Raw genomic sequence first — 13,814 nt, 5'->3', positions numbered from 1 at the left:
AAAAAAAAAAAAAAAAAAAAAAAAAAAAAAAAAACAGAAGAGAGTGTGAACCAGAAAAAGGTCAGAGAAGAAGAAAAGAGTGGTCGAAGTATGGCAACTGAAAGCAACTTTGTTCAACCAGCAATTCCTAAGTTTGATGGCTATTATGATAATTGGTTCATGCTTATGGAAAATTTTCTTTGTTCAAAGGAGTATTGGGGTTTGGTGGAGAATGGAATCCCTGCTGCAATCGAAGGTATAGAGCTTGCTGAAGCTGAACAAAAAGTCAATTGCTGACCAAAAGCTAAAAGACTTGAAGGTCAAGAAATACTTGTTTCAAGCTATTGATCGGAATATTTTGGACACCATTCTCAATAAAGATACTGCAAAAGATATTTGGGACTCTATGAAGCAAAAATACCAAGGTTCCACAAGAGTCAAAAGAGCACAGCTCCAGGCCCTTTAATTTGGAAGGAGTTTGATATTCTACAAATGAAAGAAGGTGAAAGTGTTGATGAGTATTTTGCACGAAAACTCTCCATCGCAAATAAGATGAAGATTCAAGGTGAAAGCATGACTCAAGTAGTAATCATTGAAAAAATTCTGAGATCATTAACCGCAAAGTTCAATTATGTTGTGTGCTCAGTCGAGGAGTCTAACAATTTAGACACTTTAACCATTGATGAGTTGCAGAGTAGCTTGGTAGTACATGAGCAGAGAATCAATGGACATCGAGGAGATGAGCAGGCATTGAAGGTAACTTATGATGATAAATACACCGGAAGAGGAAGAAGTCGTGGTCGTGGAGTTTTTCGAGGAAGAGGCACCGGTAGAGGAAGAGGAAGACCTACGTTTAACAAAGCTACAGTTGAGTGTTATAATTGTCAACAATTAGGACACTTCCAATATGAATGTCGTCAGTGGGGTAAAGAAGCAAATTATGCGGAACTTGAGGAGAATGAAGAACTGTTGTTGTTGTCGCATGTGGAGCTTAATGAGTTTAAGACAGAAGATGTCTTGTTCCTTGATTCGGGGTGCATCAATCATATGTGTGGAAATAGAAGGTGGTTCTCAGATTTTGATGAAGCATTCCAACAGTTTGTGAATCTCTGGAATGATTCCAAGATGACTGTATTGGGAAAAGGTAACATTAGGCTACAAATTGATGGAATTACTCATGTAATCACTGATGTTTTACATATACCTGAGTTAAGAAATAATTTGTTAAGTACTTGACAATTACAAGAAAGAAGAGTAGCTATTTTGTATTGGGAAAAGGTAACATTAGGCTACAAATTGATGGAATTACTCATGTAATCACTGATGTTTTCCATAAACCTGAGTTAAGAAATAATATTTTAAGTACTGGACAATTACAAGAAAGAAGAGTAGCTATTTTGATACATAAGGGAGAATGTAGAGTATATCATCCCGAGAAAGGCCTCATTATTCAAACAAAGATGTCTGCAAAGAGGATGTTCATATTGCATGCACAAGTTATGCCTACAACTCTCACTTGTTTCCAGCTAACTCTTGAAGACAACACTCACCTTTGGGATCGCAGTTATGAGCATCTAAGTTTGAATGGTTTGAAAACTTTGCAACATAAATAAATGGTGAGAGGATTAGCACAATTGACAACACAATCCAAAGTATGTACAAGTTGTATGGTGGGAAAGCAACACGAAGATGCAATTCCAAATAAAAGCTTGTGGAGAGCATCACAAAGATTATAATTGGTACATGCTGACATTTGCAGACTCATCAAAGCTGTCTCCAATAGTAAGAAGAGGTATCTTATATTATTTATTGACGATTATAATCGCAAAGTGTGGACATTTTTTCTTGATGAAAAATCTGAAGCTTTTACTATCTTCAAAAAATTATAAAAACCTCTTTGAGAAAGAAAGAAGAGGTTTTATCCGTTTTCTGCACACAGATAGGGGTGGAGAGTTCACATCTCTCGATTTCAATGATTTTTGCAAATCTAATGGCATTAGAAGGTATTTCACTGCATCATACACTCCCCAACAAAACGGAGTGGTTGAATGCAAGAGCATGACTTTAATGAATATTGTTAGAAGTATGTTATCTGATAAGCAAGTTCCAAAGAGTTTCTGGCCTGAAGCAATAAACTGGGCAGTGCATATGCTCAATAGAAGTCCTACGTTGGCAGTGAAAGACATGACCCTTGAAGAAGCTTGGAGCGGGGTTAAACCCAATGATAACTATTTCGGGTTTTTGGATGCATTGCTTATGTTCATGTACCAGACAATAAGAGAAAGAAGATAGATGATAAAAGTTTTCAATGCATGTTGTTAGGGGTGAGTGAAGAGTCTAAAGCATATAGACTTTATGATCCAGTGTCCAAAAAGAAAGTTGTAAGTAGAGATGTGGTGTTTGAAGGAAATGAAAGCTTGAATTGGGGAGGAATAATGAAGAAACAAGACTTGATGTACTCGAGTGGAGTGATAGTTATGAAGAAAAAGATGAACATCATCAGAGTGAAGAAGCTGAAGAAGAAATGACATCATCATCAGAAGGAGGAATAAATTCTCCAAAATCAGGAGAAAGCACACCAAACTCACCAATAAGAAGGAACAAGAGAGCACCATTATGGATGGAGGATTATGTGAGTGGGGGAGAATTATCAGAAGAATAATTTGAGCATAATCTGATTTTATTTACAGCAACTCCAGATTCGAATATTTTCGAAGAAGCTATTAAGAGTTCCAAGTGGAGAGCTGCTATGGACTTAGAAATAAAAGCAATCGAAATGGATGAAACTTGGAGTTGGCAGATTTACCTAAAGGAACAAAAAAGATTGGAGTAAAGTGGGTTTTTAAAACTAAACTCAACGAAAATGGTGAGGTTGACAAGTGTAAAGCTGGTGGCAAAAGAGTATGCACAACAACATGGCATAGATTATACTGAAGTGTTTGCACATGTGGCTAGGTGGGATACAATTCGAATGGTAATAGCTGTAGCGGCTCGAAATGGTTGGATTGTATATCAACTTTACGTCAAAAGTGATTTCTTACATGGAGGGTTAAATGAAACGCTGTTTGTCGAACAACCACAGGGCTATGAGAAGAAAGGCGATGATCATAAGGTGTACAAATTAAAGAAGGCATTGTATGGCCTTAAACAGGCCCCTCGTGCATGGTACAGTATGATTGAAACATAATTTGTCAAGGAAGGATTAGAGAGATGCAGCTGTGAACACACTTTGTTCATAAAAACAGGGGATGGAGGTAAAATTTTAATTGTTAGCTTATATATTGATGATTTGATGTTTACTCGCAATGATGAGAATATGTTTATTAAGTTCAAGAATTCTATGCAAGATGAATTTGATATAACCGATTTGGGAAATATGAAGTATTTTCTCGGGGTGGAGGTTTTACAAAATTCTGGAGACATTTATATCAGTCAAAAAAAATATGCAAAAGATGTGTTGGAAAGGTTTGGTATGGAAAAAAGTAATAGTGTGAAGAATCCCATTGTTCCTGGTGTTATACTAATGACGATGAAAATGGGGCCAAGGTGAATGCTACTACGTTTAAACAATTGGTCGGAAGTCTTATGTATCTAACTGCGACAAGGACAAACTTGATGTATGTTGTATGTCTCATTAGCAGATTCATGGCAAGTCCAACTGAGTTGCATCCGCAATCTGCTAAAAGGGTTTTAAGATACTTGAAGGGTACTGTGGACTTGGGAGTCTTTTATCGAAAGGAAGGTAATGAAGAGTTGAAGGCATATACAGATAGTGATGCAGGAGGAGATGTGGATGATAGGAAAAGCACTTCAGGTTATGTGTTTTTATTTAACAGAGGAGACGTGTCATGGTCCTACAAAAAGCAGCCCATGGTTACTCAGTCCACCATTGAAGCAGAGTTTGTGGTAGCTGCTTCTTGTGCCTGTCAAGTGGTGTGGATGAGGAGAGTACTTGAGAAGCTTGGTCATTCTCAAGGCAAGTGTACTACTGTTCTGTGTGACAATACTTCTACCATCAAGCTATCCAAGAATCCAGTCATGCATGGGCGCAACAAACACATCGATGTACGGTTTCATTTGTTGCGTGATTTGACCAGAGATGAAGTAGTTGAGCTGAAGCATTGTGGCACAAAAAAACAAGTTGCAGACAATTTGACAAAATCACTTAAGCTGGATGTGTTTCTGAAGTTGTGTGAGCTACTCGGTGTGCGAGAAGTACCAGAAGTAAACTGAATGCATTACTGCAAATCAGTTTAGGGGAGGAATTGTCGAATAATTTAGATTTGAAGTTGTCAAAATTGTTAGGATTTGAGTTAGTTATTTAGGATTTATTTAGATAAGATTTGACTCTTTCTTTTGTCATTTTTCCACACTCTTAGATGTTGTATAACGGTTCTGTTTGTTTGAATTTCTCTCTCTTTGTAAGGCTTATATAAGCCAGCAATTTGCTCCAAGTAAATAAGACAGTTCTCATATATATTCTTCAGCGGATTATTGCAACAAATTTTGTGAGATAAATCCAACTCGATTCAGTCCAAAAAATTATTTTTTATGTAAAAAATATTACTTTTCATTTAAGATATGGACCAAATTGACCCGTTTCTCGAATATAGATCATTGAGACAGTATCAGAGAAGACATACTAATGAATTATATATTTGGAATTATTTTAAATAGCAAACTTGAAAGATTTTGAGCCAAATATTTTTTTTAAAAAATAATAGAAAAATACTTACGTGATGTTTGTAAATGCTAAAAAAAATGATTAAAATTTTTTCTTTACAAAGTTTTTGTAATTTTGTAAATGAAAAATTCATAATCATTTTTTAAAATATTTGCAAACAATACCTTAGTCACAAGCATTTTGGTTTTAATTCCGGAAAAATGTGTGTCTTCTCTCAAAGACAAAAACTTGTGTGAGACGGTCTCACGTGTCGTATTTTGTGAGACAGATCTCTTATTTGGGTAATCCATGAAAGAGTATTACTTTTTATGCTAAGATTATTACTTTTTATTGTGAATATCGGTAGAGTTTACCCGTCTCACAGATAAAGATTCGTGAGACCGTCTCACAAGATACATACTCTTTCTCAAAATATAAGAAAATTATATTATGCCACTTTCAATTATTTTTTTTTCAATTTATGCATTTTTCAGCCGAATTATTATACGTATTTAACAAAATATTTTTTGTTTACAAAGTATCAAATTCAGGATCTTCGACCATGCTAATTTCTTGAGAAATACCGTCAGAAAAAGTTTATACAAAAACTCTTGTGAGACGATTTCACGGATCAATTTCGTGGGTCGAATATCTTATTTGGGTCATCCATGAAAAAGTATTACTTTTTATGCTTACTTTTTATTGTGAATATTGGTAGGGTTGATCCGTCTCACATATAAAAATTCGTGAGATCATCTCACAAGAGACTTGCTCAAAAGCTTATGCATTATGTAATAATAAATAATCATGTACATATTTATGCTTATAACATACAGCAATTTTTAGTTAGCATTATATGACAAATAATTCATGGACCATGACTTTTAAATCTGAAATTTTGATCTTAATCCTAAGATTGCATTGAAGGATATGGAATTGAATTCCATAAATTTCGGTTATAATTTAGATCAAATTTTAAATCCATACATTACTTATTTACACATTAATTATACAAAATAGAATGAATTTCTAATGTTTTTATTATTGGATAAATTTAAAATCTATCATGATTAACATTAAATAGTATATAAACATGTAATGAACGAATCTGAAGTTTATGGTCTTATTTTTCTAAAACAAAAAATATATATTTGAAATCGATCCAAACACAGCTTAAGTGTATTTTGTGATCCGATGAAAAATGATACATAGAAAACCATCCATCTACAGTTTTCAATATACTACTGTATTAGTGGTAACGACCTTGAATGCCAATGGCTTCCAAATTGTGAAGCTATAGGGCTGTTGTATCAAAGATGTAACTGATGCCCATAACTCGAATCCAATGTTTTGAACTGCACAATATTCCGAGTATCATGTGTGTTATATAGATAACTATCACATATTAAATATTTGGTCCCAATCCCCAAATTACCCGTTCGATCGCGATAACTGTACCGACATGTAACTAAATAATTTTTACAAAAATGCAACTTGATGGGAATCTAACGTAAGACCTTAGTGTCGAAATGCCGATTGTAGTACGAATGTATGCGCAGTCTTTTATCATTAAACGCAACAACGTTCGGAACTAAAGCTAATTTTGACCATGTAAAGAGAGAGGAGCCAGAGAAATGAAGTTTTTGTTAACTGTGTAAAGAATACTTTCACTTCAAGACCATGTATTACATGCTAAATCATGACATATTTTCAAGAAATCTATCAAAACGGGCTACATTTTTTGTCCATTTCACTAACATACGCAAGGACTGCCATTTTAGAACATCATCAAATTAGTAGAAGCCCCAACAACAAATGGCTCCATCAAGAGTCTGGTCAAGAAGTAAAACACCACTCCCAAAGTAATCGAAATCGGAAGTGCAGGCAAAGCATGACGAAAAACAGCCAACAATATGAGAGTACACCCTAGTCCCGATATGATCGCGAGATAACATGCGTAAACTGTCATCAAATCATACATAGCCGCTCTTCCAACAAGCACACTATAGAAAATGAAGTCCCCCATACCAAGCTTTATCCCCCTTTCGGTCATTTCTATCCTCTCCGTCCTATCCCTACCATTCATTCGGAGAGTATTACTAATACGATCAATGTTATTGCCACTGCTAGTGTCATTAAGGGGCGACTGGCTTTCCCTCGAAACCCCGTCACCCATTAAAGGAAAACTCTCACCTAAATCTTCCCTCCGCTCCTCAATCTCTACAAGATTATCACTCTCGGTTGAAATGACCTCCATCGAGTGATCCCTTTCCGGAGCACTACATGCATTTAAAACTCCATTTCTGATCCATGGAAAAGTCTCCCCTCCATCTTCTCTGTCCTCATCAACGTCATTTCCATCATTGGTACTCTCGATTCCCATGATCTCAATCGAGTACTCACTCTCCCGAGTCTCGGTATGACGCTCGTTATCGCTGTTCCTCAACAACACTTGCAGCTCCACCGCACCCCTATTGTTATTCTCATCGTTCGATTCCAGCCCTTCTGCTGCTGCCGCAAGAAAACCCAAACTTGAGTCCCGAGCCCCAGGACTCCGCCCTACGTTTGGCCTCGATTCATATACCAATGCTGGCAACTCTTCGTCCCTAGTCGAGGCTAACTCAACCAACAATTTCAAGGGTCCCCCGGGGGCTAAAACTGCCACCAAATCATACAATGCTAATGCAACCAACACAACCCAAGTAGTCCATTCGGGTAATCGGGTGAACCATGCCGCAACAATGATACCCAACACCACCAAATTGCTCTGCTTCACAATGATCGGAACCCCATTTGAGAAAACAGAAATCGTGCCCAGGATCGTGAAATTAAACAGCAAAATGTAAAAAGTGACCGCGTCAACGGGTATGTTGAATCGCTGGATGATCGAAATCAATATAGAGCTGCCCATGGATGAGAAGATCATGAAGACGGAGAAGCGTGTGTAGTGCACGAGAAATTTGGTGAACCGGTAGTAGAAGAGGAGAACGAGAAGGAAGGTGACGATGGTGATAATGAGGACGAAAACGACGGCGTTTAGGATAGCGCCCTCGAGTTTTTGGACCGAGGAATCGGATGGGGACTCGAGGTAGACTAAATTGGCGGCGGTGCGAAAGGTGGAGTCCCCGGTGGATGCAGTGGCAGATGGGTTGTAGACAGTGTAGACTAGGAGGACCACAAGGAACATGCAGACGGAGACTGGCGACATAACGCCAATGATTTCGTGTCCGATCGTTTCCAAGATGCTGCCGCTATCCATTTCCGGCGGCAGAGAGGACGGAGTTGTGAAGCTCTTCGATCCGCCGTTCTGGTGGAAGAAAAAAGGGAGGTCTATGTTTCAGACTTCCATTTTGGAAGGTGTGAACAGCAAAGTAAATAGTATATATTCTAAAAGGCGCCTAACACCTCGATTCTTACACTCTTCTGAAGTTGCCGGATTAAGAAGTCGCCTAGGCGGTTTGAAATTCAGTCAGTCTATCATACATTTCTCATTCTGTGATAAAATTTCACTGAAAAAAAAAATAAATCAGAAGAAAAGAAAGTGGATATAATTGATTTTGAGTTTGAATTCGATATCGAAAAAATATTAAAAAAATATGAAAATTAACAAGAAAAATTAACTTTTATAGTGAAGAAAAACACATACGCTGTCGGTTGGCGTTTAGAGATTAGGGACGAATGACCGTCAGCCTACCACTTTTTAGAAACCATCTAAATCTATAGATTTGTCCAAAATATATATGTTTGCTTTCTTTTTCATACAAATTTGAAAAATCATTAAAAAAAAGTTTACAAACAATTTTTCTATTTTATTTTTATTCAATTCATTCAAAAAATTGTTAAAATACTTTTCAAGAGTTAGTTATTAAAAATATATTATTAAAAAAATGTTACTAAAGTTAGAATTTAGAAATTAGATTATATGTTTGTGATAGTCGAAAAATGAAAGAAAATTGTATAGTTGAGATGAAGAGAGTAACATGTTGGTAGTATATTATCTAATAAATGGAAATTAAAATTTTCATTAGCTAAACACATTTATGTTAAAATTTTATCGGTTATTATTATATTCTATTTATTTACTCAATAAAATATAATTACAAATTAGCATATACATACTATCTAAAAATATATCAATATCTCAAAGTAAACTATCTTGATATTTTAGCGAAAAGACATAAATATCTCTTATTTTATCCAATAAAAGTTATTATTTATTCATACTTCTTATACTATTGTCTTGATGTTTATTTGAGACCGTTACAAACTATTCTTTAATCTGCACAGAAGGTCTTCTTTCCCCTTCTCTACACGCCCATCCGATTGCTTCATATAGATTTATTCATCCAAAAACCGATGAAAGAATACGGTCTTGACATCCATTTGTTCCACTTTTAGATCAAGCTCAGCTGCTAACCCTAGCACAATCTGGATGGATGACATCTTAATCACATGTGAAAATATTTCGTCAAAGCATGTTTCTGCTTGAAAACTTTGACGACAATTCTAGCTTTGAATCTTGGTTGATTACAGTGAATTCAAAGCAAACTAAATTTGAATTCAAAGAACATTATTTTTGAATTATAAATACATGTGTTGATTAGTAAAAAAATCATTAGGTTTGATTATGCATGCAATGATGTATTATTTTTTGTTTTCTTCTCTAAACTTCACGTATAAATACTCATTCATTTTAATTTCAAAATTATATCAAATAGAATCATCTCATCTACAATTACACGTGTAGAAGTGAAATATAAGACTTAGTGCAAGAGTTCTTAAGGAATGTTTTATCCTTAGAATGAATAAAAATAGTAGAGAGAAAATGAGTATTAAAATCAGAGTGTTATGAGTGAAATACTTTATATTCTCAATTCTCTTGTCTTCTTTGTTATTATTAAAGAAGTGATATCACTCCTTGATATGTTTAGAGTGGACGTAGCCCATTTGGGTAAACCAATATATATATTGATGTTCATCTTATGCAATTGTTGATATTACTTGTGATATTCCGTTGCAATGTTATTCTATTTATTTCCCCAATATCTCAACACTTTTGTCCCTTGATAAAATGTGTGATCGACGTTGTCATGGATAATATTATTGAAAGATACTATCAAAAATGTGTTTAACGGTAGTATATTATATAAAGTCATAATTGGTATTAATTAAAATTAATAGCAAATTATGTATGATTACGTCACGACCATAAAAATAATGTTAAGTAATCCGTCGAATATTGTATAAAAATTATTGTTATTACAATTATTTTATAAAAAAATATACTTATATTTTTAATTCTTTTAAGAGCAACTTTATAATAAATCCATATTTTCATACTCAACTTTCTTTTTACTCCTCATCCCCTCAAATCTTTGTTTTAACTCTCCAATTTTTTAAAATTTTCAAAAATATCCTTAAACCTCAAATTATGGTACGTGACATTGTTTTACATGTCGAGGATGTTCTTAAAGGCATATAGCTTAAAGACATACGGTTATGCAAGGCTTCAAGCCTATATACCATGTTCAAATGATCGATTTTTTTTTTTAAATGGCACATCATGCTTTCGTATAATAAATTGAACAGTTTATCTCTTTGACCGGAATACTATCGGGTTATATCCACCAAGTTTTACAGACTGCTCATTACAATCTAACCACACAGTCGCAACAGATGGTTACTGACGTAGATTCCTTCAACAGCACCTAGCACAACCCTGTTTCGTTTTTTACTTTAGGGTGTACAATAACGTAGTTCAATTTGTAGGAAATTCTTGGGTAAATTACTCCTTCAATCTTTCCTGCACAGAGATTTCCTGAGATCGTTCCCAGTACTGAATCTTGAAGATTACCCATTCATTTATCGCATATAAAGATATCGATAGGTGAATCTATTCCTTCTTTAAAAGTAACCTTCATCATAATCTAGATTGCTCCGATATGAATCCAGGACATTGTTCGTGCTACTTCTATCTTGAGTTTTTTTAATTCTTCCTTAATTTCTTCGGAATGAATTAACTGCATCTCCATTATATTTCTTGTAAGTTCCATTGGAATTGTCATTTTCTTTCTAGAAATTTTATATATTAGATGATGCTTTCTATTTCTTAGGCCAAGATTAGGGGTGGGCGTCGGTTCGGTTCGGTTCGGTTTTTCTTTATAACGGTTCGTTTATTCGGTTATTCGATTTTCGGTTTTGAATATATCTGGTCGAAAACCAAAACATTTTATTATGGTTCGGTCCGTTTTTTTGTAATACTGTTCGGTTTATATGGTCGGTTATATATGATTTTATAATATTTTGTTAAGAAATAAAATTATACATCACTTGATGCTTGACGGATACAACTCATGTAAAAGAAACAATGACAGTAGATGAGTAGAACATGTACGGTTACAATACACTTATGACTTAACAATTTAAGCTTCAATAACAATTTGAAATACAATTTCAAACAGTAGGTCTTCAATAAAATGATACACAGTCATTAAATTCCAATTCTAAGACTCCAAAATGCACATAGATTTTGCATCTCAAATCTCAATATATTTAACAATATGAGCTTCAATAATAATTTGAACTTCCAATTGTCAAACTCCAAAATCCTGTTTTGCAAAATTAGAAACAAATGACATTAAATTCATCATAATAGTGATTATGAATCACAATCTTGAAGCATAACTTAAATATATACAAACTTACTGAAACTAACAAAGATCTTTCCTATTTATTAGCCAATTATACAAAAAGTCCTATAGTTAAATATAATATGGCCGGTTTGGTTATTTCGATTTTCTTGAGATCAAAACCGTAAACCGAACCGAAAAACCAAATTTCTTTAATTTTGAAATCATAACCGACCGAAAAACCGATAAAACCGAACCATTTAAACCGAATTTTTCGGTCCGATCGGTTATTTCGATTTTAACCAAATTATGCCCACCCCTAGCCAAGATTTCCTAAGAATTTTTCTATCTGTCCTGCAGAGAATCCTTGATACCTCTGAAGACTAGAATTTTCTCTCATGATCTTTTAGACCATGTTATGGAATATTGTTGTCTGGATTCTTCCTCTGAAGACTAGGATTTTCTATCATGATCTTTTGGACCATGTTATGGAATATTATTGTCTGGCTAAAGAAATCAGACAAATCTTCACGTGTTTCGTGCTGAAACACTTCATCTTCAGTCGGATTTCGATTCTGTTCCATCAGATTATTCCTGACTTAAGACTTTTTCTTCTTCATATATACTTTCGTCTGAGGCAATATCCTCAAACCTGTATCCTTGAATAAGATCCTGATAATAAACTGCCCCTTCAATAATCGGTGTTCGATCGAAGCATTTTATTCCTCTTTTTTCATTTTCTGGATAGTTGGTTGAAATATGACCTCTTGCTCCACATATTCAGCAATTACAATCCTTAAACTTTTATTAGCTCGGTGAGCTCTTCTGAAATTTTTCTTCGTAGGTGTTCTTCACGTACTTCGATATGTACTCGATGCTTGGGATGATGTCCTACTTCTTGATGGTCCGCTCCTTTGTCCAAATTAGTAAAATATGGCCTTTTGCTAGATCATAATGTTCTTGGTTTCCAAAAACTTCTTCCACTTCTGGCATAGGGACGAGTTCTAAATTTTTCTTCTTATGCCTTTGTGGTTTACTTCCAATAATTATTGGAAGATCATTTGCTTTACAACACAAAAGAGTATGTTTGTTAATACCCCTTAATCGTTTGTAATTCTTTTGTAATGCTGCCATATGACACTATTATGCCAATTTTCTTTTGAGAAAAGAGGCTCTTCGTGCCAACGTATCTAGATTTCCATGGACATATTCACTTATTAGCATTTCTCTCCAGGGACCTGATATTTTAGCAAAGAAAAGTTGCATTGTTAAATTTTCTTCTACCCTTGAATTCCATCTATATTTAGTGAATAACATAATATATTCATCCACTAAACATATGTCATGTAATTCAAGACTAATAAATTGTGCTTTAAAAAGGATAACCATTTTTCCGGCTATCTCGCTAAACGATTCTCTGGCTATGACTGACTCTTTGGTTTCTATTGAAGTTATGTCCTAAGAAATTTTAACTGATCCCATAAGACTCATTTCTAAAAGTTTAATGAATCATTCTCTATTGAGATCAAGTGTGCTTGCTGTGATTCTCATAGCGGATGTCCAATCATCTATGAGATTTTCTCTTTTTTTGAAGTCTAATATATCTAAGTTAAGCATAACCTTATAAGGATGTATATGTTCTAAAACAGATTTCCCATAGGGTTTTTGGTGCAAGGAAATTTAATTTCACCTCCACCTTGTTCCCGCTTGGTGTGATTTTCCACCAGTATGAAAGTATAGTTGGGATTCTCTCATATTTATATTCTGAGATCCCACACTTTCTCTGGGTAGTTCCTGAGCAGATGACCATGTTATGGTGGGTGGTTCGCCCCCAATTGTGTTCATTTTTATATCTACAACTTTGAGATTTGCAAAAGATTCTCCAAGTTCTTGAATATCCTTTAATATTCCAAGACTTTCTTCCTTGTTTTCAAGGATTTTCTCCATATTTTGTGACACATAATATTGCCATAATTCTATACTATCTTTTGAATTTCTCTAAGATCTTAGGAAAGTTTAGAAGAATCCATTACTATTTCTAAGAACATATTATTTTGAATCATAAGCTTACCTTAGAACTCTGATAAGTTCCCATTTGATATCTAACCTTAGTTAGATCTTTCTGTTTCAAATATTCCAAAATTTTGGAATAAATCCTGCAAATAATTAATCTCGAACATGGGTTCAGATTCATGTTATTTGAGAAAATTCTCCTCCTCCAACATTTAATTACAATGTAATAATAAATTTGTATGTTTGAAATAATTTTAACCTGGCTCTGATACCATTTATCACATGAAAAATCAATCATTAACAATATAATGATATTTTTGTCTTTTTTAATGCTTTAAGGAGTGGAAACAAACTTTTTTAGGTTTAGGGAGTCAGAATAAATTTAAGTTTGAGTTTAGGGATTTATCTCCAAATTACTCTTCTTTTAATACTCAATTATTTTTGAAAATGTATTTGCCCGATAAATGCTACTAGATTGGCTTTAAATTTAGAGTATGTCCCAAATAAGACAGTCACGTTCACATATATAT

The 13,814-nt window shown here is 34.4% G+C and overlaps 1 protein-coding gene across 1 annotated transcript; it reads right to left on the bottom strand.

Moving 5' to 3' along the window:
- Positions 1–6,304: 6,304 nt before the first annotated feature.
- Positions 6,305–8,136, bottom strand: LOC140991798 (presenilin-like protein At1g08700). Its single transcript, XM_073461966.1, has one exon. The coding sequence runs from the start codon at positions 7,899–7,901 to the stop codon at positions 6,420–6,422; it is 1,482 nt and encodes a 493-aa protein (XP_073318067.1). The 5' UTR covers positions 7,902–8,136; the 3' UTR covers positions 6,305–6,419.
- Between the last annotated feature and the right edge of the window lie 5,678 nt (positions 8,137–13,814).

Source organism: Primulina huaijiensis, chromosome 13 (genome assembly GCF_012295235.1).
Source record: "Primulina huaijiensis isolate GDHJ02 chromosome 13, ASM1229523v2, whole genome shotgun sequence".
NCBI classification, from domain to species: domain Eukaryota; kingdom Viridiplantae; phylum Streptophyta; class Magnoliopsida; order Lamiales; family Gesneriaceae; genus Primulina; species Primulina huaijiensis.
This window is presented reverse-complemented; position numbering and strand designations above follow the sequence as displayed.